Raw genomic sequence first — 25,485 nt, forward strand, 5'->3', positions numbered from 1 at the left:
TCTGTTTTAGACTCTCTAGTCTAGATTGTCTGGGCAGAGAGCTGGCGGCCGTATCGTCCTGCAAATCTTGACTGCAAATCTGTAGAAGCCAGATGGCAGCAACTGGGGTTACCAGAAGCTCAAAAGAAGAGTTAATAACAGCAAAATAAGCTGTTTGTCATTTGGCAAATCTTTCATTGGCAAACCCTGCATACTCAGGTCTGGTGTTCATCCCACAAATGCATGTTCCTTACAAATATGGCACCATTTAAAAGGGAAATAAACGGGCTTTGCAAAAGTATAAGATTTATTTTCCAAGAAACACTGTTGGAACAAAGAAATAATCTAATCTAATGTCCTTACTTTTTGTGCTAAGTGTACAAACAGAATGGGGCTCTCTTAAACCTGAATAGAATGGCATTCTAATAAGTATCATTGCAAGCATCTGTATGTTTGTCGTCTTCAGAAGAGCTGAATATGTACTTGGTTCTGCAGGAGGACACATTAAATACTATATTTTCCTGGTAGAGTCATTTTGTACTGAACATTATGTGGTTTTTATTGTCTGCATTTATTAACAAGAAAGAGATTGATATGTTTTTTTATGGCCAATGCCAGCGATTACAAAATCTCCAATATTCATCAAACTGATGTATTTGTCTGTCTATGAAACTATCATTATATTTTCTGTTTGTATCCAAGGTTCATAAAGCAACCAAAGTGGGGTTGCCAAAGAATTTTGCACAGTACTGTAGTTATTTATTGAGGAGCATTTATCCTGTGATTGTTTTGTTTTTTTCATCGTAATAGTTGTTTTCTCAGAACTTATGTATCTTGCAGTTGTCTTTGCAGAACCTGTAGCATTTACGTGTCACATGAATAAGTCAGAAAACCACTTCCACATTGCTTCACTAAAGATGAGCTAAGTGCTTCACAAAAAAATGAAATAAATACATTTAAAAGGAGGAGCTTTGGTGAGATTTCCAGTCAGTCAACTTTCCGAGGAAGCTTACATCACTTCAAATCCTGTGAAAACTATTCAGAAAAAGAACACAGATATTAAGAACTGAATTGGCTCTGTTAAATGCACAAGTTGGTGCAGATGACCAAATATAGATACGTTTTCTTCTCCCAGCAGCCACAAGATCCGCAACCCAACCCACACACGACCAGTGGTTTGTGTGTAGGTTGTTAGAAAGCCTTTCTTCACTTACTGACAATCGACGTTACTCCTTTTAAAACATAGAGCTGCATGTCCTTGTAAGACTAAGTAGACCACCCAGTTAATTACCAAATTAATCTATTTATATATATGTGTGGTGGTGTATTCCTTTGTGGAGGCCCTGACCATGGCCTGCTTTTTCTTAAGTACCTCTTATATTCTGGATGGTTTTAGGGTGCAGCTTCTGAGCAGGCTTGTGGTATCATGCCGCACAGGAAAAAGGGAAAACAAAATGACTTTACGGCCTCGTCGCTCTGCTCTCTACTTTCATTCATTAAGCAGCAGAACTGTTTGTATGTTTGACCGAGAGAAGAGAGCTTGTAATCCACACAAAATGCATGTAGCACCATCCTGTAGGGTTGTACCGGTGGGCTGGGGAGGCAGGGTTGGCTCTGCTCAGTGAGCTTTATTGTCCTGTAGAAAGGCAACCCCCCACCATCGAACACCAGATCTGCATGCTTGTGCCTGTATGTTAACAATGAAAGTGTTTTATAAGACTAATAATTAGTTTACACCCTTGAGTGCAGAATGACTCAACATTTTCATGTTGTTCTCTTGGGCACTGCAGACTTTAAAATAACATTAATAACAAAATAGGTATTTTGTAATTACTATTATTGGTGATATATAGGCGACGTATGACAAACATACCAATAAAATTGTCAATTTTGATTGAACACTGAGCATGAATAGTACTCCAATATAAATCCTTCATGTGCCTCTTCAATGCATTCTTTAAACATTTATCATCCAGTGAGCAGGGAATGCAACAATATAGTGCAAATTCATCGAAATGTGCATGAATGACACATGTGAAATACTATTTGAGGTTCTTGTACCAGTCTTGAGGATCACCACAGAGACAAAAAATGATTTACACAGTGGGATATGCTAGGAAAAAAGTGCAACACACACAAGACAAGAATGTGAGAGAAAACTGCAGACTAGAGCAGCACTGTCTGCCGTTGATGATTCATATCTGTGTCACACTGCCGTTATAGGGCTGCTTTTACTCAAAGATTAGGCGGCCCACCCTTGTAACTCTAGGGAGGCACATATCCAGGAAGGTGTTGAAGGTAAAATGGACCACGTGTGATATGATGTGGGAAGATCAGGGACAAACGGAAGGAAAGAAGAGTGATGTTCAAACAGGAAGCTGGAAAAGCTGACCTTCACCTCACTTCCCATAAGAGGGAAAGATTAAAACTTGCTGATTTTATACCCTGACAGCAAATAAGACTACCCAGTGAAATAAGCACAAGCCAACAAATTCTTTACCCTTTAGTAATATATATATATATATATATATATATATATATATATATATATATATATATAAAAAAAAATAAAAAAAATCAAGATTAATTTATTTACACTTTCCTTTGTGACGACATTTCTCTAAAGAAAAATCTGATACTAGTCAAACATTAGTCACCGTCCCTCAGAAAGTTTGACAGATAAACAATACAAGACCCGGGTCTAAGAGGAAGGCATCTTTCATCACATCAACATTGAGGGTAACTCACAGTTTAGAGTTGCTTTTTTGTTTTGATATTGATGACATATCCTGTGGTATTAGAACAATGGAGCTCTGTATGACAGTGTTTATCAGTTCAACACAAGCTTACAGTCACTTCTCCCTAGCCACAAACATTCAAATGACAAGCTTACACAAGCAAATATGCTTTTCAATTCACTTCTGAATTTTCTGGGATTAGATATATCTACTTTGCATGTACTCAAAACTGGTTGAGACTAACTCGGGTTCAACTCTTTCCTAAAGAATTAAGAACAGTGTATATTTTTACTGTCCAAAGCAGATTCAAGATGCAGTCCTCAACTTGGCCTGTGTATGTTTTGTTTGACAAAAAACAAGATCACCTCTTTTTTTACTTCTAATTTTTACAGTCACATTTCTTAGATGTCAACCTATAATTATTAATTTTGTTCTTACATTCTCAAATGTTCGTATTATACGGTCACAATCCTATCTAGAGGGGTTTTTTCAAATTTGACGTATCTCTTATTTTGTATTCTCACAAGCTGGTGATAAATTGAGTCTATAATGTAATTTTTCAGCCTCTGTTACTAATCTAGATCAGATCTGTTTGGGACTGGGTGGTAACCACATAGCTCGTCTAGCATGGTCTTGGATTACCTCCTATTGACAATCAAGTGTACTACACAAAAACCAACACACACACTCACACACACCCATGCACATCAATGCAGAGAGGAGATGTACCAAAATAGGCTTTATTTTACATAAGAACATTGTCAAAACTTGAAAACAATTTTATATATATAAACATTTTAAAACAAGGAGACAATGTTTAGATTTCACAGATTATAGAAAATATTGACAAAAAAAAAAAAGAAAAAGAAAAAAGTGTTTTTTAATAACTAATCTGTACCACCCTATTTGAATCTCCATGTTTAACCCGCCACCAAAAATGTGGAGTGCAGCCTCCGACTGCTCTTTTGGAGATCAAACATTTCTCAGTGAAAGTGGAACTTTTTATTTCAGTCTGTGAACATGCCTGCCTGCAAGTATTAGCTAACTGATCATTTAAGGCTTGAATTCTGAATAGTGGAAGTTTTTAAAAGTTTGTAAAGCTCAAAACTGAACAAAATCCCCAAAAGTTGAGCACAATAAAAACTAGCACCAATTGCATCCTGTGTACCCCTAAACAAAATTAACCTCTCTCTTAGCAGAATAAAGAACATTTCTCTGAATAACACAACGCTGCCACAAAAAGGAAAGATTAACCAAGTTTAAAAAGTACAAGTTACAATTGCAGAAACTTTATGTTGCCCTTAAATCCTTACAAACCTCCTTAACTACTGATATTAGCAAAGACAGTGATTTTCCAGTAAATCAAATTTTCAATGACAAAATAAAATGTAAACTTTGATGGTTAAGATTTTAGTTATTTCCATCTTGACAGAAAATTCTCATAACATCACAGAAGGCTAACGGGCTGTATAGATAAAAACGAGTGCTGCAATCACTTTTACATGCCTACAATTGTTCATTGCAGTTGATTATGACGTTTTTTTTCCATTTTAATTTGAGATTAAACCATAGCATTGCTTATAATCATATCAAGTTTAATTGCCTATTTTGGTTTCTGGAGATATTAAGCTTTGGCAAACAAGAAGCAGCTGTCTTATTAAAATAAACTTCCTGAGAATTTACATTTAACCACCTCTGAATAAGCCATGTATATAAAAAAAAAAAAAGAAGAGAGATGGCAGACAGTTGCATACCATTAATCATCCATTTCAAGCAAACTACTTCCACATGCGTAGCCCTGACAATCAAAACCAAAGCACAAAAACAAATAAAAATGCATGCTGCCTACTTGACAACATCTTACAGTGTAGTGACCCACCATAAATGCTTTGCTTTTGTCTCCCCATATTAAATAGTTAATCATTTGCAATTAGTTATTTTCAAAAACCAAAAATCAGATCCTTCATCCTCTTTATCACTGCTCCATAGCTTGTGATGGAGGAATCAACACCTTTATGATAACAAAAAACAGCAGCGAATGAAAAAACTAGCAATCATCCAACCAATGTTACCAAAACTTAAGTTTTCCACTGAACATCTGTATAATCTGAGCAAGATGGAAACAAAGACAACTTCCATGAACTTCCATTGCTGCGATCACTACACTTGTAGCATCAACACTTCTGCATTTAACCTGTCCAAGTGTCAAAAGATCACTGTGAGCAGTGTTTCATGAGGGGTTTAGAAATGATCCTCGCACTTACTCACAGGAAGAAAACAGTCAACCAGAGACTGGAACACAAGATGGCACAAAAATTACTTACTCCACCTTACAATTTCACATTGTCCATCCAGCTTTTAATTCGTGTTGCATGTAATGATTCCAGTGCAGCTAAATCAGAAGTTAATTCTCAAAAATTTAAATGGTTCCTTTGACACACAACAAACGTTGAATGCAGATCCAAAAGCAAAGTTAAGCATTGTAACAGTAAAAAAAAGAAAGAAAGAAAAGCACATAAATTAGGGCGACTTCTTGCTGTCACCTTCCCAGGCATTCGCATTTTCATTTTATTGATTTTAAACTATGGCATCATACTCACTCTTTTAGCTCACTTTTCCCCAAAGAGAGGAACATGAACAACTTTCCCCTTTACCTTATCCCATCTACTCCTCAATTTCAGCATCTTTCATTTTTACCCATTCTTTCTTTGCAGTTTACATTTAAGACTGAAATGTGCTGTTTAACAAAACTAGCTGCAAAGCTGCCCCACCAATCATCTTCAGTTATAAATCCTCATCAAGTTCTCCTGTCACGTGGAGAGGCAGATGTGTCAATTCAATGTCCGTCCGTCTTCCCTTTAAGCAACTCTGGGTCTCTGGGCTTATGTGGACTGTTGTTTCCCTCAACGAACATGTTAGGAATGTCCTGGCCGAAGTAGATCTTACTGTTAGCCGCTATGGCCTGATACTTCATCAGCTCCAGGTATTCTGGCGTTAACTTCAGCTGCAAAGATTAAGGAAAAAGACAAATATATATAAATGCTTAGTCAAGACACTGTTAATAACAATGCTGGAATGACTACTGACATCCCAATGACCAGGGAGGCAATCTACTTCATTTGCAAATGAATGCATCACAGCTCTTGGAACGACTTTAGTAGGTAAGAGTGACTGATAAAGACTTCAAAGTCAGTTTCAGTTGAGGAGGATCTTTTCATGATTAATCAGCACAAACTATTCCCTGAAGAAGACACAGGAGACGTGGAGAAAAGGGGAGGAAATAAGCCCCGCCATCTAAAGCTTTGATGGTAAACACCAGCTGGACATGATTTACCCAATATAAGAATCTTTTTAAATGGATTCTAAGTCTACCACATGGACCGAAAATGACTCACAAGATTACAGCATGTCTGTCTGTATTAACAAATTTAATCAGATTTCCATGAGTTTAAAACTCTGGCAAAAACCACAATGCAGACAGAAAACACGGGTTTGCAGTATAAATAACTGACAAGCTGGAGTCGTGTTACCATCATGTACATCATACTGTAGTTAAATTTGAAAGATTTACAAACCTCCCATTCCAACTTTTTTTAAAACAAAATCCAATTACACACCGTGTAATGTTTGTATTATGTATAATAATACTGTTTTTACCCTGTTTGCTTCAGCAATCTTGGCAGCCGTGTAATATTCTGCATCGGCCTTAGCCCTCTCCCTAGCCAGGAAGGCAGCATCTGAAACAAAGAAACAGTGTTGAATGGGACACATGATGAGCTCACACGCTACTCATAGGAATGCGCTCTCTCATCCATCTCCAGGAAGAACTGAGAGCAGTAATGCTAACCCTCTATCTCAGAGATCTTCTTCTCCGTCTCTTTCTCCATCACTTTCTGCTTGAAGTGGATCTCTGCTACTTGGGCCATTTTCTGAGCCTCTGTACGAGATAAAAAGAAGAGTTTTAAAACACAGTGGAGCTCCACCTGGAGGAAAGGGGTTACACATGAGTGACTGAGAAACCAACTTCTAAAACTGCATGCAAATATAAAAACTGTGATTTACAGTAAAACACTGTATTTACCAATAATGGCTCTCTTTCGCTCAGTCTCTGCTTCCTTTTCCACCACCTTCTGAGTCTGAGCTGTTATCAACAGACGAGTCTTCTCTGCTTCCCTACGCACACGGACAAAATTACTTTGCATATACTCTATTAAGCTTTGCAGTCTTAGTTGAGTGTTTGGGTTGTCGATAGAAACTGAAGCACAAACCAATTCTATGCTCGTAAATAAGACTTCATAAACTCACATGAGTTCAAAGTTCCTCCTGATAGACTCAGGGATCTTTGGCTTGGTGACACGGACTGCCTTCATTGGATGGTGAAACAGAGGAGAGAAGGGGGAAAAAAAAAGACCCAATGCTGAATGACTGAAAACTGCACAACTTAAGCCTGTTCAGAACTGGATTTTAATGCTCTCCGTTGTGATTTAAATCTCATCTGTTACCCTTACGATTGTCCGAAGAAAAAACAGACTGCGACCTTTCACTGTTTACTAAACTATTAAATTCAAATAAATTGTCAAAGAGACCATGAAATTCATTTATTACTGACTATGTGTCACGGAGATTAAGGAAGGAAAACCCTCAGTTGAAGAAACTACCGTATTTTCTGGACTATAAGCCACTACTTTTTTCATAGGTTTTCAACCATGCGGCTTATACAAAGGTGCGGCTATTCTGTGGATTTTTCTTCCATCGGGGCGCTCTAACCGGAATTAGAATAAAAACTAAGACAAAATAAATGCAAAGAAGAATACGCTATTTCTTCTTTAGCAGATAGAAGTAGGTAGAAGCAGATTTCAAACAGATAAATAAATACTGGTTATTTTCTCTTGGTTCTGTCCCGTTTTAATCAGCAAAGTTGCTGCCGTGTTAAAAGACACTGTTAGGAAAGGATCTATTTAGGTACAAACATGTACATCATTTACAGTTAAAAATCCTTCTGTACATGTAGTAAATGTCTAATCTAACAACATAAATATCTGCGGCTTGCATATCTTTTTTTTTTTTTTTTTAAATAGAGCGGACGCGGCTTATATGCACGTGCGGCTTATAGTCCAGAAAATACGGTATTTGCATGTTTACAATCAATGTAAAACCAATTGTAACGTGCTTACGTACTTGTATTGTTAGTCCAGGTGCCATGACATTCAAATCCTTCTGCAATGCAATCTTCAGATTCTCATCTATAATATCTGCAACACAAAACAACAACTGCTTGAATTCATATCTTCCTGTGGCATATCATTTAAACATTTTCAGGAATGAATCCATCCCAACATGTACTACATTAAAAAAAGGAAAGAAAAAAAAAGTCCTACCAAACAACTCGATGTACACCTCCTGCAGTGTGTGCACACTGCAGAACTGGTTCAGTTCGTGGTGAATCTTGTTAAAAATAAGTGTTTTATCATAATCTGCAGTGTAGTTCCTCACAATGTCCAACACTGCAACATAAATAAATAAATAAAAACAACAGTTATAGAAATGCCATGCAGCCCATATAGTTTATGGGTAAACAAATAAGGGACTTTTGTAATGACAGATTTGAACTTTTACCTGCTAAAGGAACCAACATATTAACAACTTCTATCCTGTCAAAATAGATCATCACACCCCCACTGTGGAGAAAAACATAATCTGTTTAATAGATCATCATCATTTTCAAGAGGGGGGATTCATTTCTGAACAGCTCAGTAAGTTCAGCTGTACCTTGTTCCACAAGGCACATTCTTGATTTCATCAGTTTGGAGTGTCGTCTAAGAGAGAAAAATCAAAAACATAAAGATGCTGACAATACACAAATAATTTACAATGTTCTTAACCCACATGTTTCTTGTACACGCTGAGATACAATTGAATGTTGTGCATGCTTGTTTTGTTTTTTGACCTCAAATACAATAAAGAATGCCTATAACAACATAATAATCCATGTTGAAATTTATTAAAGACAATAGTTTTGTAATATATAAGTGATCTTGATTAACTTTAAGTTTCAAGATAACACTGAACTGTCCTCATAATCAACAAGTCCAAGCTGTTAGGTGCAGGTGAAAAAGAATTAAGTTAATCTCAGCTTTCACGGTCTTAACAGTTTGTGGGAATGCTGGTTTAAAAATAGTAAATTATATAAAATAGGAATTTTACATTATATGTAAACAAATAATAATCTAAGAATAATGTAAAATCTGTAATCTGTATTAAATACTTTAATTAGAATTTAATGGAGGGAAAAAAAGAGCAAATATGCATTAATGATATTAATCAAACAATGTTAAACAAATGCTCATACTATTCTAAGCATGTAGAGTACCATAAAAATGCAGTATAAATTTAGTGTAAAACGTCAACTTTTTGCATGCTGTATTTGACAAACGTATAAAGGATCAGAGCTGGTTTTCAGTGAACTGTCACATGGTTGACTGACATTGAATATAGATAAATTAAAAGAGCTGAAAGGTGACTTTACCTGCACTGATCTGAACGTTGTAATGAAAGGCATCATAATGTGATATCCAGGACCGTTGGGACCAGTCAGCAATGCCCCACCTCTGAAACAAATACAAATAATAATTGGTCAGTGTTGTCCTCTGCATACATGCATAATCTGAATAAACAGCATATATACCCAATTCACATCTAATACCACACAGTGCTGCAGACAAAATCTGTTTTGAAGAGGCTTCACACAAACATGGAAGCAGAAACCATAAACTAACTTTAGACTGTATGTGAACAGCCTTTGTAAAGCTTTTTTCTAGTTTGGCTGATGACTTAAAGTACTTTACAATACAAATTACATCCAGTCATGCATACACATACATTCATGAATCTTTTTCTTAGTTAATGTTATTCTAGCCATTGCACTCATTTCTTTAAACCATACACACTCTCATACACCAATGTGGCCTCACAATAGACCTAAATTCCCCCCTACACTAGGAATGGGTGATATTTTACCGTTCACGATAAACCGTCAAAAATATTCCCCACGGTAAGAATTTGTATCTCACGGTAAAAATGATAAATTGAGGAAATGAGCCAGAAAGAAAGAAAGAAAGAAAGAAAGAAAGAAAGAAAGAAAGAAAGAAAGAAAGAAAGAAAGAAATGAGCCTGAAAGAAAGAAATGAACCTGAAAGAAAGAAATGAACCTGAAAGAAAGAAATGAACCTGAAAGAAAGAAATGAACCTGAAAGAAAGAAAGAAATGGGCCTGAAAGAAAGAAAGAAATGAGCCTGAAGGAAGGAAGGAAGGAAGGAAGGAAGGAAGGAAGGAAGGAAGGAAGGAAGGAAGGAAGGAAGGAAGGAAGGAAATGAGCCTGAAAGAAAGAAAGAAGGAAAGAAAGAAATGAGCCTGAAAGAAGGAAAGAAGGAAAGAAAGAAAGAAATGAGCCTGAAAGAAGGAAAGAAAGAAAGAAAGAAGGAAAGAAATGAGCCTGAAAGAAAGAAATTAGCCTGAAGTAAAGAAAGAAAGAAAGAAAGAAAGAAAGAAAGAAAGAAAGAAAGAAAGAAAGAAAGAAAGAAAGAAAGAAAGAAATTAGCCTGAAGGAAAGAAAGAAAGAAATGAGCCTGAAAGAAAGAAAGAAAGAAAGAAAAAAAAAGTATTTTTTTATCGTCATTTTTATCGTTATCGGGATAAATGCCAGAAATGATTGTGATACATTTTTTAGTCCATACCGCCCATCCCTACTCTACACTCCATCTCGGAGGCTGAGATCATGTGACCAGAGCCTACTCATGGTCCCTCGTACCCGCTTTAAGACGCAAGGAGATCGCTCCTTCCAGGCCGTGGCACAGAGGCTCTGGAACGATCTCCCGCTGTCTCTACGTTCTCTGGACTCCATCAACGCTTTTAAGAACAAACCTTTTTCTTCAAGCTTTTAAACATTAGTAGTGAGAGGGTTGTTTTATGGCCACCATGTTGATTTTATGTACTTTTATTCTAGGAGCTTTTATCAGTATTGTCTTGATTTTAATCGTAGTTCTACTTTTATTGTAGTGGTTTATTTGTGTTATTATTGATGTTATTTTATTTTTTGTGAAGCAGAAAACTTTTTGCACACCAGATAAGCAGAAAGGTGCGTCGGAGGAGGATGCCTTGAGAAAGGTCGATGACCGAAACGTTGGCCCAATAAAACACTAGTCTGGTGAGAAGAATGTGTGCGGGAGTTTTCTTTTTAATTTTTTGTGAAGCACCATGTGACATTCCGTTGTCTGTGAAAGGTGCTATATAAATAAAATGTATTTACTTACTAAATTCAGAAAGTAGATGACAGTAAACTTAAGACGCCTGCCTCACCTGACTTGAATCAAAGTCTGGGTACGGTTGCAGATCTACACTAATGACTGGATATGCATTTGGTAAAACAAGTTAAAAGACAATATTTCTATATCCGGTGTAATCTTTACAATAAGGGTTCTTACATAAATCAAAATGGTGTGTACGCCCCTGATATTCAAATGTTACTTCCGTATTACACAAAACTAAAGGTAGCTTTTGCCATACCTGTAGTAAACTGCAAGGTGTCCTTCCTCTATCTTGTGAATAGAGGAATGCAACATGATGGCCATCAGTCCTAGTACCGTTGCAAACACTGCCCCTACATGCGGCATCGTCATCCTTGCTGGCACTCACCTGCAGGCAGAAAAAGAAGCATAAACACACTGAAGTATTTATACAACGTTCAGCATTCAGGGAAATCTCATGGCCTGTGGTCAGACACCTACACAGTCATTTGCAGCTGCAGAATACGCAGTCAGTTCCAAGTTGTTTTTATTTAGGTAAACCTAACAAAATGACTTTATATTATAGTCTAATTTATCCATACTTGACGTATTGCAACATTGTTTGGGGCGCTTCTTATTCTTCGTACCTCAACCAATTATTTCTAATTCAGAAAAGATTCTTGAGAATGATTTCATTTTCTTCTCATCAAGCACCTTCTGCACCCTTATTTAGCAAATTTAAGTTTCAAACATGCCTGTTTATGTTTAAGTTCAATCATTTCAAACAAGACATTCCAGGCACTTTTCATAATTTTTTTCTGTTATCATCAGATATTCATTCTTATTCAGTTAGAGGTGGGAAGAACTTTCATTTACGTCTTTGTCGTACCTGCAGTCACCAATCCTTTATCAAATTCCATGGCCCTCAACTCTGGAACTGTTTAGATAGATCTCTTAAGTTAGTGTCATCCTTAAAAATGTTTAGGACCAGCTTAATGGGGTATCTTTTATATAGACAAAATTAACAGGCTATTCGTACTAAAATGAAATTGCCATTTCATGGATATTTTTGTTTGGGTGTTTATTGTGTTTTTCTTTGTTTCTTTTACCTTTTTGTTTTTCCTTTCTATTCTTTTTCTATTGATTGATTTGTTTTGGTGATTTTGTATTGAGGGGGAGGATTTTTTATAAGCCCTTCGGGCTTCTTTTCCTCTCCTGCACAAATTATTTGTCCTTGTATGATAAAAAAAAAATGTACTGTTGTCATTGTGCAAATAAATAAATAAAATAAAAATAAATAAATAAAAATTAAAAAAAAGTTAATGCAGTATAGTCAGCCTGCACTTTCAGCTGTACTTAAACTTTCTGAGACTGTCAAAGCTGTAAAGGATAATGGTCATAAATTGAATGTACAGTATAATATTAAAGCAATTATAAGTGGTTATTCAAATTCATATCCTAAACTGCAGCAGTTTGATAAAGGAACTGCAGATACTCAATAAAGAGGAACCTTTTTAAAATGGTAAGTTCAAACATGACAAAACATTAACACAGTTTAGATAAATGCAGCAGTTATCTTGAGCACACAGCCACATGTAAAGATAATTTCAGACTGATATTTTAAAACAGGTGCCATGCAGTGAACGCTGCACGTCCACGGCTAAAGGCTGATTTATGGTTCTGCGTTACATCAACGCAGAGCCTACGGCGTATCGTACGCGGCGACGCACATCGTACGGTGAGCGTCGCCGCGTACCCTACGCCGTAAGCTCTGCGTCGATTTACACGATTTAGCACGTTTGCTTGCAGAATAACTTTTAAGGAACAAAGAAGAGACTCATTCCTCTGCCAACTAACGACGAAACGCATCTGGAGCTTAAATATACGTCTTTTACTATAGCCATCGCAATGGGGGAAAAGGCCGAAAGTGCTTGGTTTGGTGAAGTTAACCCGGACTGAAAGCTAGCGGGTTAGCTCTCACTATCGTGCAGGAAGTCACTTCCTCCGGAGCTGGTAGCTCAACGCTGACTTCAGCTGGCACGGCTGCTAGGGTAAATGACATGAATCAACTCACCTTGCTCTACGCTAAAACATAACAATAACAAAACGAAAGCGTTAAATGACTAACAGTTTATGAATTAATTTACCACAATATCGAACCGCCTCCCCGTCTGGTGTTCTCATTCAGCGACCCATCCCCCTCAGCCACGCCCACATCCCACTAAGCCCCGCCCATATCCCGATAAGCCCAGCCCACTTTTACGCCCACTCCTACGAGCCGTGACTTCTTTTGTCGCGCTGCCTTCACGAACCGTCAGAAAGGCAAGGCAACTTGATTTTTACAGGACTGTCTCAGAAAATTAGAATATTGTGATTTTCTGTAATGCAATTACAAAAACAAAAACGTCATATATTCTGGATTCATTACAAATCAACTGAGATATTGCACCCTTTTATTATTTTAATATTGCTGATCATAAGATAAGATAAGATAAAATAAGAAATCCTTTAATAGTCCCACAGAGGGGAAATTTCCAGATTACAGCAGCAAAGGGGATAATGCAAAACACAAGAGGCATCAATATCACACAATAATAATAAAAAACACTATAAACAGTATATACAATAATAATAATAATAAGAAGGAGAATAAAAATAGTAATAAAAAATACTAGTATATAAAAAGAATAACAGATGGATATTTACAGATGTTATTTACATAATTGCACGTTGCAGAGAATGATATTGCACATTATTTTCCAGTTTGTATATTTATTGTCAGGTTTACAGTTTAAGAAAACTCAAATATCCTATCTCAAAAAATTAGAATATTCTGGGAATCTTAATCTTAAACTGTAAACCATAATCCGCAATATTAAAATAATAAAAGGCTTGCAATATTTCAGTTGATTTGTAATGAATCCAGAATGTATGACATTTTAGTTTTTTTAATTGCATTACAGAAAATAAAGAACTTTATCACAATATTCTAATTTTCTGAGACAGTCCTGTATGGCACAATTCAAAAACAAGGTCATTCAATGTGCTTTACATCGACATTAAAAGCGGCAAGACATAATTAGACAGTAAATAACAAATAAAATGAAATAAAATTATGAGAAAAAAAGGTAAAATAATAAAAAGCACAAGTTGCTGATTTAAGACTACGCTTAAATAACAAATAAATGAAATAAAAATTATAAGAAAAGAGGTAAAATAATAAAAAGCAGAGGTTGCTGATTTAAGAGTACGCTTAAATAACAAATACATGAAATAAAATGGTAAGAAAAGAGGTAAAATAATAAAAAGCACAAGTTGTTAAAAATAAGTGCAGTAGAGTACAGCAGGTAAGTATTTAATTTAGGAGTATGCTTGAGTAAACAGTAATGTTTTTAGGCCTGATTTAAAGGAGCTGACAGTTGGAGCAGACCTCAGGTCTACAGGAAGTTTGTTCCACCGGTGAGGAGCAGAATAACTGAACGCTGCCTCACCTTGCTTGGTTCTGGTTCTTGGAAAACACAACAAACCACATCCAGAACCTCAGGGGTCTGGGAGCTTCATAGGAACTAACAGATTAACCATGTATTTTGGTTGAAGACCGTTCAGTGCTTTGTAGACCAGCAGTAAGATTTTAAACTCTATCCTTTGACTCACTGGAAGCCAGTGTAGTGATTTCATGACCGGTGTAATATGGTCCAGTTTCCTGGTGTTTGTAAGGACTCTGGCGGCAGTGTTCTGGATCAGCTGCAGCTGCCTGATAGTTTTCCTTGTTAAGGCCTGTAAAGATGCCATTGCAATAATCCAACCTACTGAAAATGAATGCATGAATAAGTTTTTCCATGTCTTAGACAGAATCCCCTTAATTCTAGCAATGTTTTTTAGGTGGTAATAGGCAGATTTAGTGATAAACTTTAGATGGCTGTTGAAGTTCAGTTCTGAGTCAATAAGTACACCAAGATTTCTGGCTTGATTTGTTGCTGTCAATGACAGAAAGAACAACTTCTAAAACGGACATCTTAAGCTTAAGAAAACTCAAATATCCTATCTCAAAAAATTAGAATATTCTGGGAATTTTAATCTTAAACTGTAAACCATAATCAGCAATATTAAAATAATAAAAGGCTTGCAATATTTCAGTTGATTTGTAATGAATCCAGAATGTACCGGTATGACATTTTTGTTTTTTTAATTGCATTACAGAAAATAAAGAACTTTATCACAATATTCTAATTTTCTGAGACAGTCCTGTATACCTAAAATATACTGTATGTAAAAGCCAAAGGAGGTTCAAATTAGTAGTACATTGTTACGTAATTACTACAGAATATCAGTATGCAAGCGCCTTAAATTGTATGTTAATAAGAGCCATTTGTCTATTACTGTTTGTAACTATTTCAATCTGGGTTAAATGAGCGAAAAAAAAAAGAAAACACGTTCATACTTGGCCAATAAAGCTTATTCTATTCTATTCTATTCTTATAAAACGATTTACATACAATTGTCAAGAGGTTTGATACTTGTTGGGAGAAAAAAAAATTATACCAACAAACAAATAACTCAAAGAAAAGGTAAACATTATGCACGTTCCATGCAATCATAAATATTTATTCACATTCTGTCATGCATAATCTGTCTGCAGAAATTCTTCATTGATTAAAATTACCAGAAAAAAATAAATACACCATTAACTGCTGGAAAAACTTTTCAACATTTTGTAAATACACTTTCAAAACATGCATAGTGCATAGTGCACTCTGTCATAATGTCTCACAGATTCCTGTCTTACACCACTATACACTATACTAATACAAGTAAATAACACAGATGGGGGACACACATCTTTCTGATAGTGTAAATTTGATAAGGCACTTATTACAGTAAATATTTTTCGGAAGATGCTACAGCTTCTGAGAATTGACATTCACTGCTTCAAACTGAGTCCAGGTCCAGTCCTGATCCTGTAAAGAGAAGCAACTTTATCTCACTATACAACTTATACTTATACTTTGTCTTAAAATCTTTTGTGTTGAAAGATGATATAGAAAAAACTACATACAAAATCAAATATTTAAGTGGAAAGAAGTTAAATACAGAATAACTCGGCACCAAAAAATTAAAAATGATATTAACAGCTCTAAGTTATTAAGATGACATGTGGAATCAAGGGTGCAGAAGGATATTTACATACTAAGATTTATTTCAGGGATCTGATAACATACATTTGCACAATGTTTTTTTTTGCCGTTACAACTTACCATAACACTATGGTTCGTTTCTTGGGTGACATCTTGCAACAGAGAAGTGAGATGACTCAGATAATGGTGATTTTCATCTAGCAGCCCATTAACTGTTTCACTGAAAAAGACAATCATCAAGACTCTTAACTAGCTGCATGTGTTCAAATTATTTATAATTCAGTTGAGAACTTATTCCATATGTTCTTACATTTGTAAGGTCAAATAGTGACCTCTTGTGACTTCTAAGAAAATACACCCACATGCCAAATGGTTCAAACTCATTTTCTAGACATTAGTTGATTCAAATGAATAAGTCACATTGTGTTTTATTGTGGCTGGTCCCTAATAATATTTATTCCAGATGCAAATGCAATATACACGCTTACCAGCTCTCAGAAATGTGATCTCACCTATTAGTAGGTTGTTCTGTCAGTGGCAGAGTTGGAGAATTGTGCTGGGACTAAAGGCACAAACCACACATAGTATTAGTTACAGCATCCGATCACTTCAGCATGTATCACTGTAAAGTATCACGCTCCTAAATCTTCACTGATGGTGAATCATTTTCTCCGTTGTGCATTTTATTATGTACTTACACAAGCAACCTTGAGAAGGAACCAGAACTCCTTCTGTCTCTTCCTTTGCATCTGCATCACTGCTGCCTCTGCAGCTTTTATGTTCTCTACTGCCCTTTCCAATTTAGGGAACAAATCCATGATGCGTCGCTTACACATTAAGACTGTACTACAGAAAACATTGGGAAAATAATGCTCAACACAATGTAAAAATGAACAAGGATGAATTTTACTTGGTCATGATTTTATCCGAATTAGACTTGCATATCATTTACCTTAGGTGGGTGTACAGGTCCTTCAGCACTCTGTCCTGGTTTTGAACCATCTGAAGTATCGTCTTCACCATGTCTGAGCTGTCACTGTAGCCATGTGGGGGGTCGGGACCTGCAGAAAACAAAAAATGATCCAACTTTAATGTTTAAAAAAGTAAATTACACAGTACATTTATTTACAATCCTGTTTTTTTCTAATTAATAGCAATCCTGAAGTGCAAGGGTGATTGAGCTTTAGCGATACATTTGTTCAGTAAGACTTTCTGCAGCTCTTCCAGTCATATGTTACTACATCATTCTGAACTGTATCTATAGCAACAAGCATCCCCCCAGCACTATAATATGCTATAAATAGCATAAAATAAAAAAGAAAGAGCTCCTTTAACCCACATTTACTATCTTATTCATGTAAACGTTTGTACTAACTTTTGCATTTAGCTTTAAGTTGCTTGTAGAGTTCAATAGCTTTTTCTTCACTGAAAAAGACACAAAAACACACATACACACACACAAAGAATGAGACTGAGCATATGCATACCTGGTTAAGGAATGGGTTGACATATGTTATAAAAATCCAATTTAAAAATACATTTCTGAGTCAATTAAAACTGCTAAGAGGCTTCAGAAACCTGATTTAAAAAAACATTGCCAGAGAACATCTATTTTCTTCCTGAAACAAAAAAACACAACAAAAATATCACTTGTACTGTAATCCGTTTATAATGGTTGTATATATCAGTTTATTTCTTCAGAGACAATATGAATATAAAAACTGGTCGCAGCCATAAAACAGAGTATCAGTTTGCTCATGTGACTTCAGTTTTAAGACAACCTTAAATGTGAATCATTAAACAGTTTTACAGTACTCACAGTTTTTCCATTATATCCCCTTGTTTTCTGGCAAACGGACTCCTCTGGAGCTCCACAATCTCAGAATGTAAGGCCACGATTTCTTCATCCAAATACCCCACATCTGCAACCTATAATAATAATAATAATAATAATAAGCTTTATTTGTATAGCACCTTTCCAAACACAGTTACAAGGTGCTTTTACAAAGCAGAATTAAAAGGCAGAATCCAATAAAATGACAAAAATATAAAAACATAAGAACATAGAAATACAATAAAACATTACAAAATAATAACATTGGATATTATAGAGTACATTATTAGATGTTAAGTAAAAGCACATTTAAAAAAGTGTGTTTTTAAAAGAGATTTAAAAATGGACAGAGATGTGGCTCGCCTGATCTCCTCCGGCAGGTCATTCCAGAGCGACGGGGCCCTGATAGCAAAGGCCCGGTCGCCCTTAGTTTTTAGTTGAGATCTTGGAATCTCTAATAGGGACCCGCCGGAGGATCTCAGGCTACACCTTGGCTCGTATGGGACTAAGCAGTCTTTGATGTACTCAGGGGCCAGTCCCATCCGGGCCTTAAAAGTGATCATTAAAATCTTAAAATCAATTCTAAAACGCACAGGTAGCCAGTGTAATGAAGCTAAAATCGGGGTTATGTGTACTCTTTTATTTGAATTTGTGAGGAGTCTGGCAGCAGAATTTTGGATAAGCTTAAGTCTGGAGAGATTATGTTTACTTAGGCAGGAGTAGAGTGAGTTACAGTAATCTAAACGGGATGTGATGAATGCATGAATGACAATTTCCAGGTTCTTGGGAGACAGAAAGGACCGGATTTTGGAGATTCTGCGTAGTTGAATGAAACAAGACTGGACAGTTGCTTTAACATGCTGATTAAAGTTGAGATTACTGTCGAAGATGATACCAAGATTTCTGCAGCTGGGGGTAATACTGGTGGAGAATAAGCCAAGTTGTGGTGAGATGTGATTGTGATACAACAGGAGAACCTACTTACACGGTATGGTCTTTCCACTACTGGAAAGAATGACCGTGAACTGTGCAAATGTCATACCTTTGTAAACTCATCAGACTTTTCTTCATTTTCTTGCCAAGTCCTCAACATTTTTTCTGAAGCTTCACATAAACACAAAAAAATAGCAAAACAATGACTTGGAGTTGGTTTCAGCAATGACTTTGAACTACAGTGTGTATCACAGCAGGACATTAACATCCACTCACAGATGCCAGAGCTGCACTGCTTTTTATATTGCTCCAGATCATGTTGGATGCTGGTCTTGAAGAAAGTCAGTTTAGCTTGGAGCTGCTGAGACTGGCAGAACAGCAGGTTCTTGTACCTCATCAAGTTAGTATTGTAACGCAGCAGACTCAGCCTACACAGACACAAGCTCAAGTCAACAAAGTCTCATTGTGTTTCTGTACCGGTATATATTGTATGTGAATGCACTTACATGGCAGCCCTCTGTCCCTGGTACAGGCGGAGGTAGTCCTCTTTTAGCCCGTGAATATAACTGACTGCTTCGCCCCACACTTTCCTGAGGGCAGACAGGGGCAGCTGTGTCTTAGTCTCCCTGACTGAGAAAACCACAGTGCACAAAAACACAGAATGGCACATATATTTAGACAATTTAATGGAAAAACTGAACATAAATCAAATTCAATGGGAAGTTTGTCAGTTCAACATTCACATTTTGATCAAATGAAAACCAGAAGAGAGCACATAAACAAATTAATCTCCATATGACTCAACTGTAAATCTCATAGGTCATGAGAGGTGTATGAAACTATGCTTTGCATTGTTTCTGTTCCCAGAATCTCTTTTTGTGAAATATCCTTTCTATTAACAACTCTCAAGGGAAAACACAACGCTCGAGAGATCAAAGAATAACAAGAAAAAGTAATTTATTAATAGAATTATGTTTATTATATATTTTCACAGCTAATCATAATTATGTGTCCCACCTATAAAGTTGACACTGTCTGGCAAAGGTCTGGCAGTCAGTGGTCCGGAGTACTTGGTGAGGTTCTTATCAAAGAGGAAGACTATGGAGCTGTCCCAGCCACGCTAAAAACAAAGAGATAATATCACTGAAAACACCCAAGTGTGTCTTCATGAAAGCTTACGCAACAATAAAGACAAAAACGTGTTAAAAAGACTAAAATATGCCTGTGACATTTATAAAATATGATCCAGAAAGAATTAATGCAATGGAATACAGAGCAGTTATTATTTATACTGTCTGCAAACATTTTATCAAACAATTACAAACCAACAATTCTCCCTTATTTCTTCTTACTCTACAAGCTGTACTGGTTAAATATAAAGACAAAAAAATAATATAAAAGAATATGGACTAACTAAGGACTAGATACCGTATTTTCTGGACTATAAGCCGCACCTGCATATAAGCTGCATCCGCTCTATTTTTTTAAAAATGATTAAAAAAAGATATACAAGCCGCATCTGCTTTATTTTAAAAAAAAAAAGATATGCAAGCTGCAGATAATTTCTGTTGTTAGATTAGATATTTACTACATGTACAGAAGGATTTTGAACTGTAAATGATGTACATGTTTGTACCTAAATAGATCTTTCCTAACAGTGTCTTTTAACACGGCAGCAACTTTGCTGATTAAAACGGGACAGAACCAAGAGAAAATAACCGGTATTTATTTATTTATCTGTTTGAAATCTGCTTCTACCTACTTCTATCTGCTAAAAAAGTAGTAGTGTGTTCTTCTTTGCATTTATTTTGTCTTAGTTTTGATTCTAATTCCGGTTAGAGCGCCCCGAGCGGTGGAAGAAAAATCCACAGAATAGCTGCACCTTTGTATAAGCCGCATGGTTCAAAACCTATGAAAAAAGTAGCGGCTTATAGTCCAGAAAATACGGTACTTAAAAACAAAATAATGGCTTTAAGTAATCAATTAAAAAAAGGAGATGCTGCTGCCTGCTGCTCCATATGCAAGTATGCCAGCACCTGTTTCACATCAGACATTTTGACCTGTGTTTCTGTGTCCGTGTGTGTTACACATACCAAACCATCTGGCAAACACTGTGCGGGTGGCCTGCGTGGGTCAAGGGAGATTCCCGTCTCCAGCAGTAGCTCTTGACTCAGCGGGGAGATAGGTGTCTGGGTGTGCGACTCCAGACGAAGCTGCAGGGAGTGTAAACTCTCCTCAGGACTCAAAACCAATGAATGCAGCTGAGCTGAGGTCATGTCCAAGACGTGAATGACCTGGATAAATAAACGTAGTATTTGTGAGGTCTACTGGGCTCACTGCCCTTTAGTCTACGATAAACACATTCCATACAGAGGCAAACGTGATCAAAGCCATGTGGTTAACCTTCATGCTGAGAATACTCTGCAAAATGGTGTAGCAATATGGCTTGTTTGTTTCAGGATCCAGCCCACCGCCACGACTTGCAGGGTCCCACATCAACAACATCTGAAGCAGGGTCTCAACTGGTTCCAGCAGAGGCCTGCGAAGACACACACGAGCGCATGGCTTAGACAGTAGTTACTGGGAAAAACTGGATAACTGGGGGGTATGAAAGATATCTTTTAGTCTCTACCTGCTCAGATTGTTAGGATACGGCAGATGTGTTGAGAACCTCACTTCTCCGTTCATGTCCTCAACTGCCACAATGTCTTTAGGACCTTTGTTCTTGACTTTGCTTGTCCTACAAAAGCAGGGGAAAAAACGGGTGAAAAAAATATATAGTCCCAAAAAAAAAATGCAAATTTTTCCGTAAGAATTGGAGGTTATGCTTATTAGTCTGAATTTATGTCCTCCTCTCATGCACGACCATTTTGACAACAAAAGTTTTATACTCTTCCACGTAAAAAATAACGTTTGTACTCAATCTTAGACGAGGCATTTCTCGCTAATAGTGAGTCAGTATTATTCACTAATTAATTTAATGTACCCTTAAATCTTTATTAAATAACAAAATCAAATAAAAAGAAAGTATACCATAATTCAGTTGTAAGTGTTTATGTATCAAGACATGATTGAAGGAAAAACAATTCTGATTCTTGTCAGGTCTTAAAATCAGATGATCAACAAATAATAATTTTATATTGACTGAACCAAAAAGTTAAATCCTGCAAATGTGTTTTAGGATACTTCTTCACTAGTATATTTGAGCCGATCGCTTATGAAGGTGTAGAGTAACTCATAAGGGACGTCTGCAAACCTGTAATGGCTATAAGTCCTATATAAACACTGCATATACTGCTGTACTGCTGCACCTTATACATACACATGCGTAAATACAACTTTATGTATTATTACTATTATTATACTCTGAAAAAAATTGAATGAATATTGCTTTGACCCAACTCTGAATGGCCCTAACATGCAGTTTCATCAGTATACAGACGAGAGATGCATCTTTACCCACCACTGTACAGGCTGCATGTGGTGCAGAAAAGGCCGAAAGCCACAAGTGCACTCAAAGATCACCGTCCCAAAGCTCCAGTAGTCCACAGTTACAGTGTAGGGTTTACTCTCAAACAGCTCTGGGGCCTGCCACAAATTCAGAAAGATTTGCAAATAAGTCGGAATGATTATTGGCATTTAGAATTTTGAAACAAGAAGAAAGTGTCACATTAGTGACCCTATCTTACCAGATACTGAAGAGTTCCAACAAAAGATGTACAGAGACTGCCCTGATCCAGATCTTTTGCATATCCCAGGTCTATTATTTTATGGACAAGCTGGAGAAAATATATGTTCCAAATGAAAACAAATAGAAAAAAAAACCTTCCACATGCATAGCATATAACAATTTGCATTAATAGATTCAGAAAAATTCACCTTCCCATCACTCTCTTGCAGGACTATGTTCTCTGGCTTTAGGTCTCTGTGAATTATTTTATTTTCATGGAGATACTGGATACCAGAACCTGTGTTTATAAATACAAAAAAAACCAAACCCCAAACATTATGCATAAATATGAGTTTTAAAGTAAAAGTCTAAAAAAAAAAAAAAACATTACCGATGTCTCCAAGCAATGTGAGGATTTCACTCTCCTTTAAACCACAACAATTTTCAGGTTTATTCAGCACCTGAAAAAAATAGCTAGATCAGTTATGTGCAACATTTAAAGGGACAAATATTTAGGGTCACCATAAACTATTCTTTGGTACCTTTCGTAGGTCTCCTCTTGTGCAGAACTCCATCGCCAGCAGCGGAAGGTCATTTATTGCAATGGAGTTCAATTCTTCTGGAACTTCTCTGGCCTGAACAATATTGACATGGTTCAGCCTGAAAAGTAAAAAAAGAAAAGAAAAAAAACTATCAAACATGCCATAATGTTTTCACAAGAACTAACCTTTGAAAAAAAATAAATAAATGCAGTAAAATTTGCACAAAAGGTATGTAACACTCACTTCTTCATGATCTGAATCTCTCTGCCCCACCGGTCTTTGTTTTTTGAGTTGAGCTCCATGCGACAAAGTTTCACAGCAATCTTCTCGCCAGTGTCCTGCTCCAAAAAAAGACAAGAAGTTAAACAAAAGAAGACGTGGCTGGGTTTGGAGTTTCTGCTCTTTACAATCTATATGATGAATTAATGAACTTACAAGATGCTGGTACAGGTAAACATGCCCAAAGGCCCCCATCCCCAGTCTCTCCTTCATCTCCCAAGAACCACACTGTTTGGCTCCAGATCGCTCCATGGCGAGATCTGCTGCAGGTCTGATCAGGTGAAAAGAGACAAAACAGCATAAACTTGGTCTTATATTTTGTATATATATATATATATATATATATATATATATATATATATATATATATATATATAGTTTAGTCTTGAGTGTGGATTTTTCTTGTATTTGTCCCTAACTCAGCTCAACGTTTTACTTCAAGACAGATCTGCATGCATGAGCAGAGGTGTCAAGTAACGAAATACAAATACTTTGTTACCTTACTTAAGTAGAAATTTTGGTTATCTATACTTCACTGGAGTAATTATTTTTCAGACGACTTTTTACTTTTACTCCTTACATTTTCACGCAATTATCTTTACTTTTTACTCCTTACATTTTAAAAACAGCCCCGTTACTCTATTTCATTTTGGTCTTTTAAAAAAAACTATCCAGTTACTGTAAATTGCTCCATCCGGATAGAGTGAATTTGGTTGTGGTTGTTTCAGATGTTCTTGTCCAGTTTTGTTCTTACATCCGTTCCCTCAGATTCCTGCAACTAAACTTGGATGTACATTCCAATAAAGGTTAGGATAAATGATAACATGCCTCTGAAGTTTGACTTTTTGCACCATTACAATACTTATAGGCAACTAGTAATCATATCTCCTGCTCTCTGAAACACATGTTAATGCTCAATAGTACACATATATGCTTCTTTAATATATTTGCATTATACTAAGATGCATTCATTTTCAATGGCTTTTGTCCTTAATGGCTTTTTCCCCCCTTACATTACTTTTACTTTTTTACTTTAAGTAGTTTTGAAACCAGTACTTTTATACTTTCACTAAAGTAAAAAACTTGAGTTGATACTTCAACTTCTACAGGAGTATTTTTAAACTCTAGTATCTATACTTCTACCTGAGTAATGAATGTGAATACTGAAGACACCTCTGTGCATGAGTGGATCAAAGGCAAAAACATGTTTATTGAGCTTGTGTTTTTTCTAATAGTTGCTTATTTTATTGTTTTTGTCCACATATTCCAGTAACATACACTCACATTTCCAAACGCCCCATTTCATTTCCAATAATTGACGTTTTCCTTAGACTTATGGCAACTAGCTGTTTTGGTCATGTTGCAGGATTGACAACATTACTCAGTACAGACAGTTCAAGGAGAGCTCGGATATCTACAGCGGAATAGGTACAAAAGTGTCTCTCTATACATATAATAAACCTACCTGTTGTGCAGATCACCGTCGATAAATGTTACTTTATATAAGTCATAACATTGTTGCTTCACAGTTAGCTAACCATGTTGTTTACGGTTCATCCTCAGGGTTAGTTTTTGAAAAAGAAGAGCTTTCCAAAAAGTAAAAAAATAAATACTTTTACCCAATAAGCACAACTTTAACGACAGAGTTTGTATTGAGTTTTTGTCATAATTTTAGACGTAAAGCTACAATTTACGACAACAGAAACCTGAGCAAAGTGAAAGTAAATGGCTGGAATAGTCTCTGCTGCGCATGCGTGTGTAGTTTACGAGCCGCATGCTTTGGGGCTTTCCCAGTCCTGGCCACGTGGATCTGGGATTTAAGGTCAGTATGCGTCCGGAATTTGTCTCCTCGGTTTTCCTTTCTGCCAGAAAAAGGGGAAAACCCCCTGGCAGCTGAGAGGACATATTTCTAAAACTTTAACGGTGCTTTGACTTCTCCACTAGATGGCGCCAACACACAAATGTCTTCGCCTCTACCATCATACATGGTGCCAGAGAGAAAGATGAAAAATTGGCTGCTTTGGTTTAGTAATACACATACTCAAGGGCTGAAAGTCGCGACACATTTAAGGTGCGTGAGATACGTATTTGTT

At 36.4% G+C, this 25,485-nt stretch overlaps 2 protein-coding genes across 4 annotated transcripts; both read right to left on the reverse strand.

Annotated features, from left to right (window-relative positions):
* Nucleotides 1-3,443: 3,443 nt before the first annotated feature.
* Nucleotides 3,444-13,211, reverse strand: erlin1 (ER lipid raft associated 1). 2 transcript variants are annotated; one of them, XM_061745005.1, is made up of 12 exons: nucleotides 13,147-13,211; nucleotides 11,280-11,408; nucleotides 9,244-9,325; nucleotides 8,487-8,533; nucleotides 8,334-8,395; nucleotides 8,096-8,221; nucleotides 7,896-7,969; nucleotides 7,023-7,081; nucleotides 6,799-6,890; nucleotides 6,565-6,654; nucleotides 6,375-6,454; nucleotides 3,444-5,721 (listed from the first exon to the last, which is right to left on the reverse strand). In XM_061745005.1, exons 2-12 carry the CDS (start codon nucleotides 11,390-11,392, stop codon nucleotides 5,554-5,556), a joined length of 993 nt encoding a protein of 330 aa, XP_061600989.1. In that variant the 5' UTR covers nucleotides 11,393-11,408; nucleotides 13,147-13,211; the 3' UTR covers nucleotides 3,444-5,553. The 2 variants fall into 2 exon arrangements, with proteins under 2 accessions (XP_061600989.1, XP_061600990.1); XM_061745006.1 differs by having other exon boundaries at nucleotides 13,150-13,179.
* Nucleotides 13,212-15,574: 2,363 nt separating this feature from the next.
* Nucleotides 15,575-25,195, reverse strand: LOC133463692 (inhibitor of nuclear factor kappa-B kinase subunit alpha-like). Of its 2 annotated transcripts, XM_061745373.1 has the most exons (22): nucleotides 24,858-25,193; nucleotides 23,549-23,663; nucleotides 23,357-23,451; nucleotides 23,114-23,231; nucleotides 22,963-23,032; nucleotides 22,781-22,869; nucleotides 22,591-22,680; nucleotides 22,365-22,489; nucleotides 21,534-21,641; nucleotides 21,305-21,440; nucleotides 20,995-21,195; nucleotides 19,919-20,021; nucleotides 19,408-19,531; nucleotides 19,178-19,329; nucleotides 19,011-19,072; nucleotides 17,954-18,063; nucleotides 17,510-17,559; nucleotides 17,087-17,195; nucleotides 16,833-16,980; nucleotides 16,647-16,696; nucleotides 16,255-16,354; nucleotides 15,575-15,957 (listed from the first exon to the last, which is right to left on the reverse strand). In XM_061745373.1, exons 2-22 carry the CDS (start codon nucleotides 23,642-23,644, stop codon nucleotides 15,898-15,900), a joined length of 2,196 nt encoding a protein of 731 aa, XP_061601357.1. In that variant the 5' UTR covers nucleotides 23,645-23,663; nucleotides 24,858-25,193; the 3' UTR covers nucleotides 15,575-15,897. The 2 variants fall into 2 exon arrangements, 1 of the variants encoding a protein (XP_061601357.1); XR_009784360.1 differs by lacking the exons at nucleotides 15,575-15,957; nucleotides 16,255-16,354; nucleotides 16,647-16,696 and adding an exon at nucleotides 17,713-17,753 and having other exon boundaries at nucleotides 16,846-16,980; nucleotides 24,858-25,195.
* Between the last annotated feature and the right edge of the window lie 290 nt (nucleotides 25,196-25,485).

The sequence above is a fragment of the Cololabis saira genome, chromosome 17 (genome assembly GCF_033807715.1).
Source record: "Cololabis saira isolate AMF1-May2022 chromosome 17, fColSai1.1, whole genome shotgun sequence".
NCBI lineage: Eukaryota > Metazoa > Chordata > Actinopteri > Beloniformes > Belonidae > Cololabis > Cololabis saira.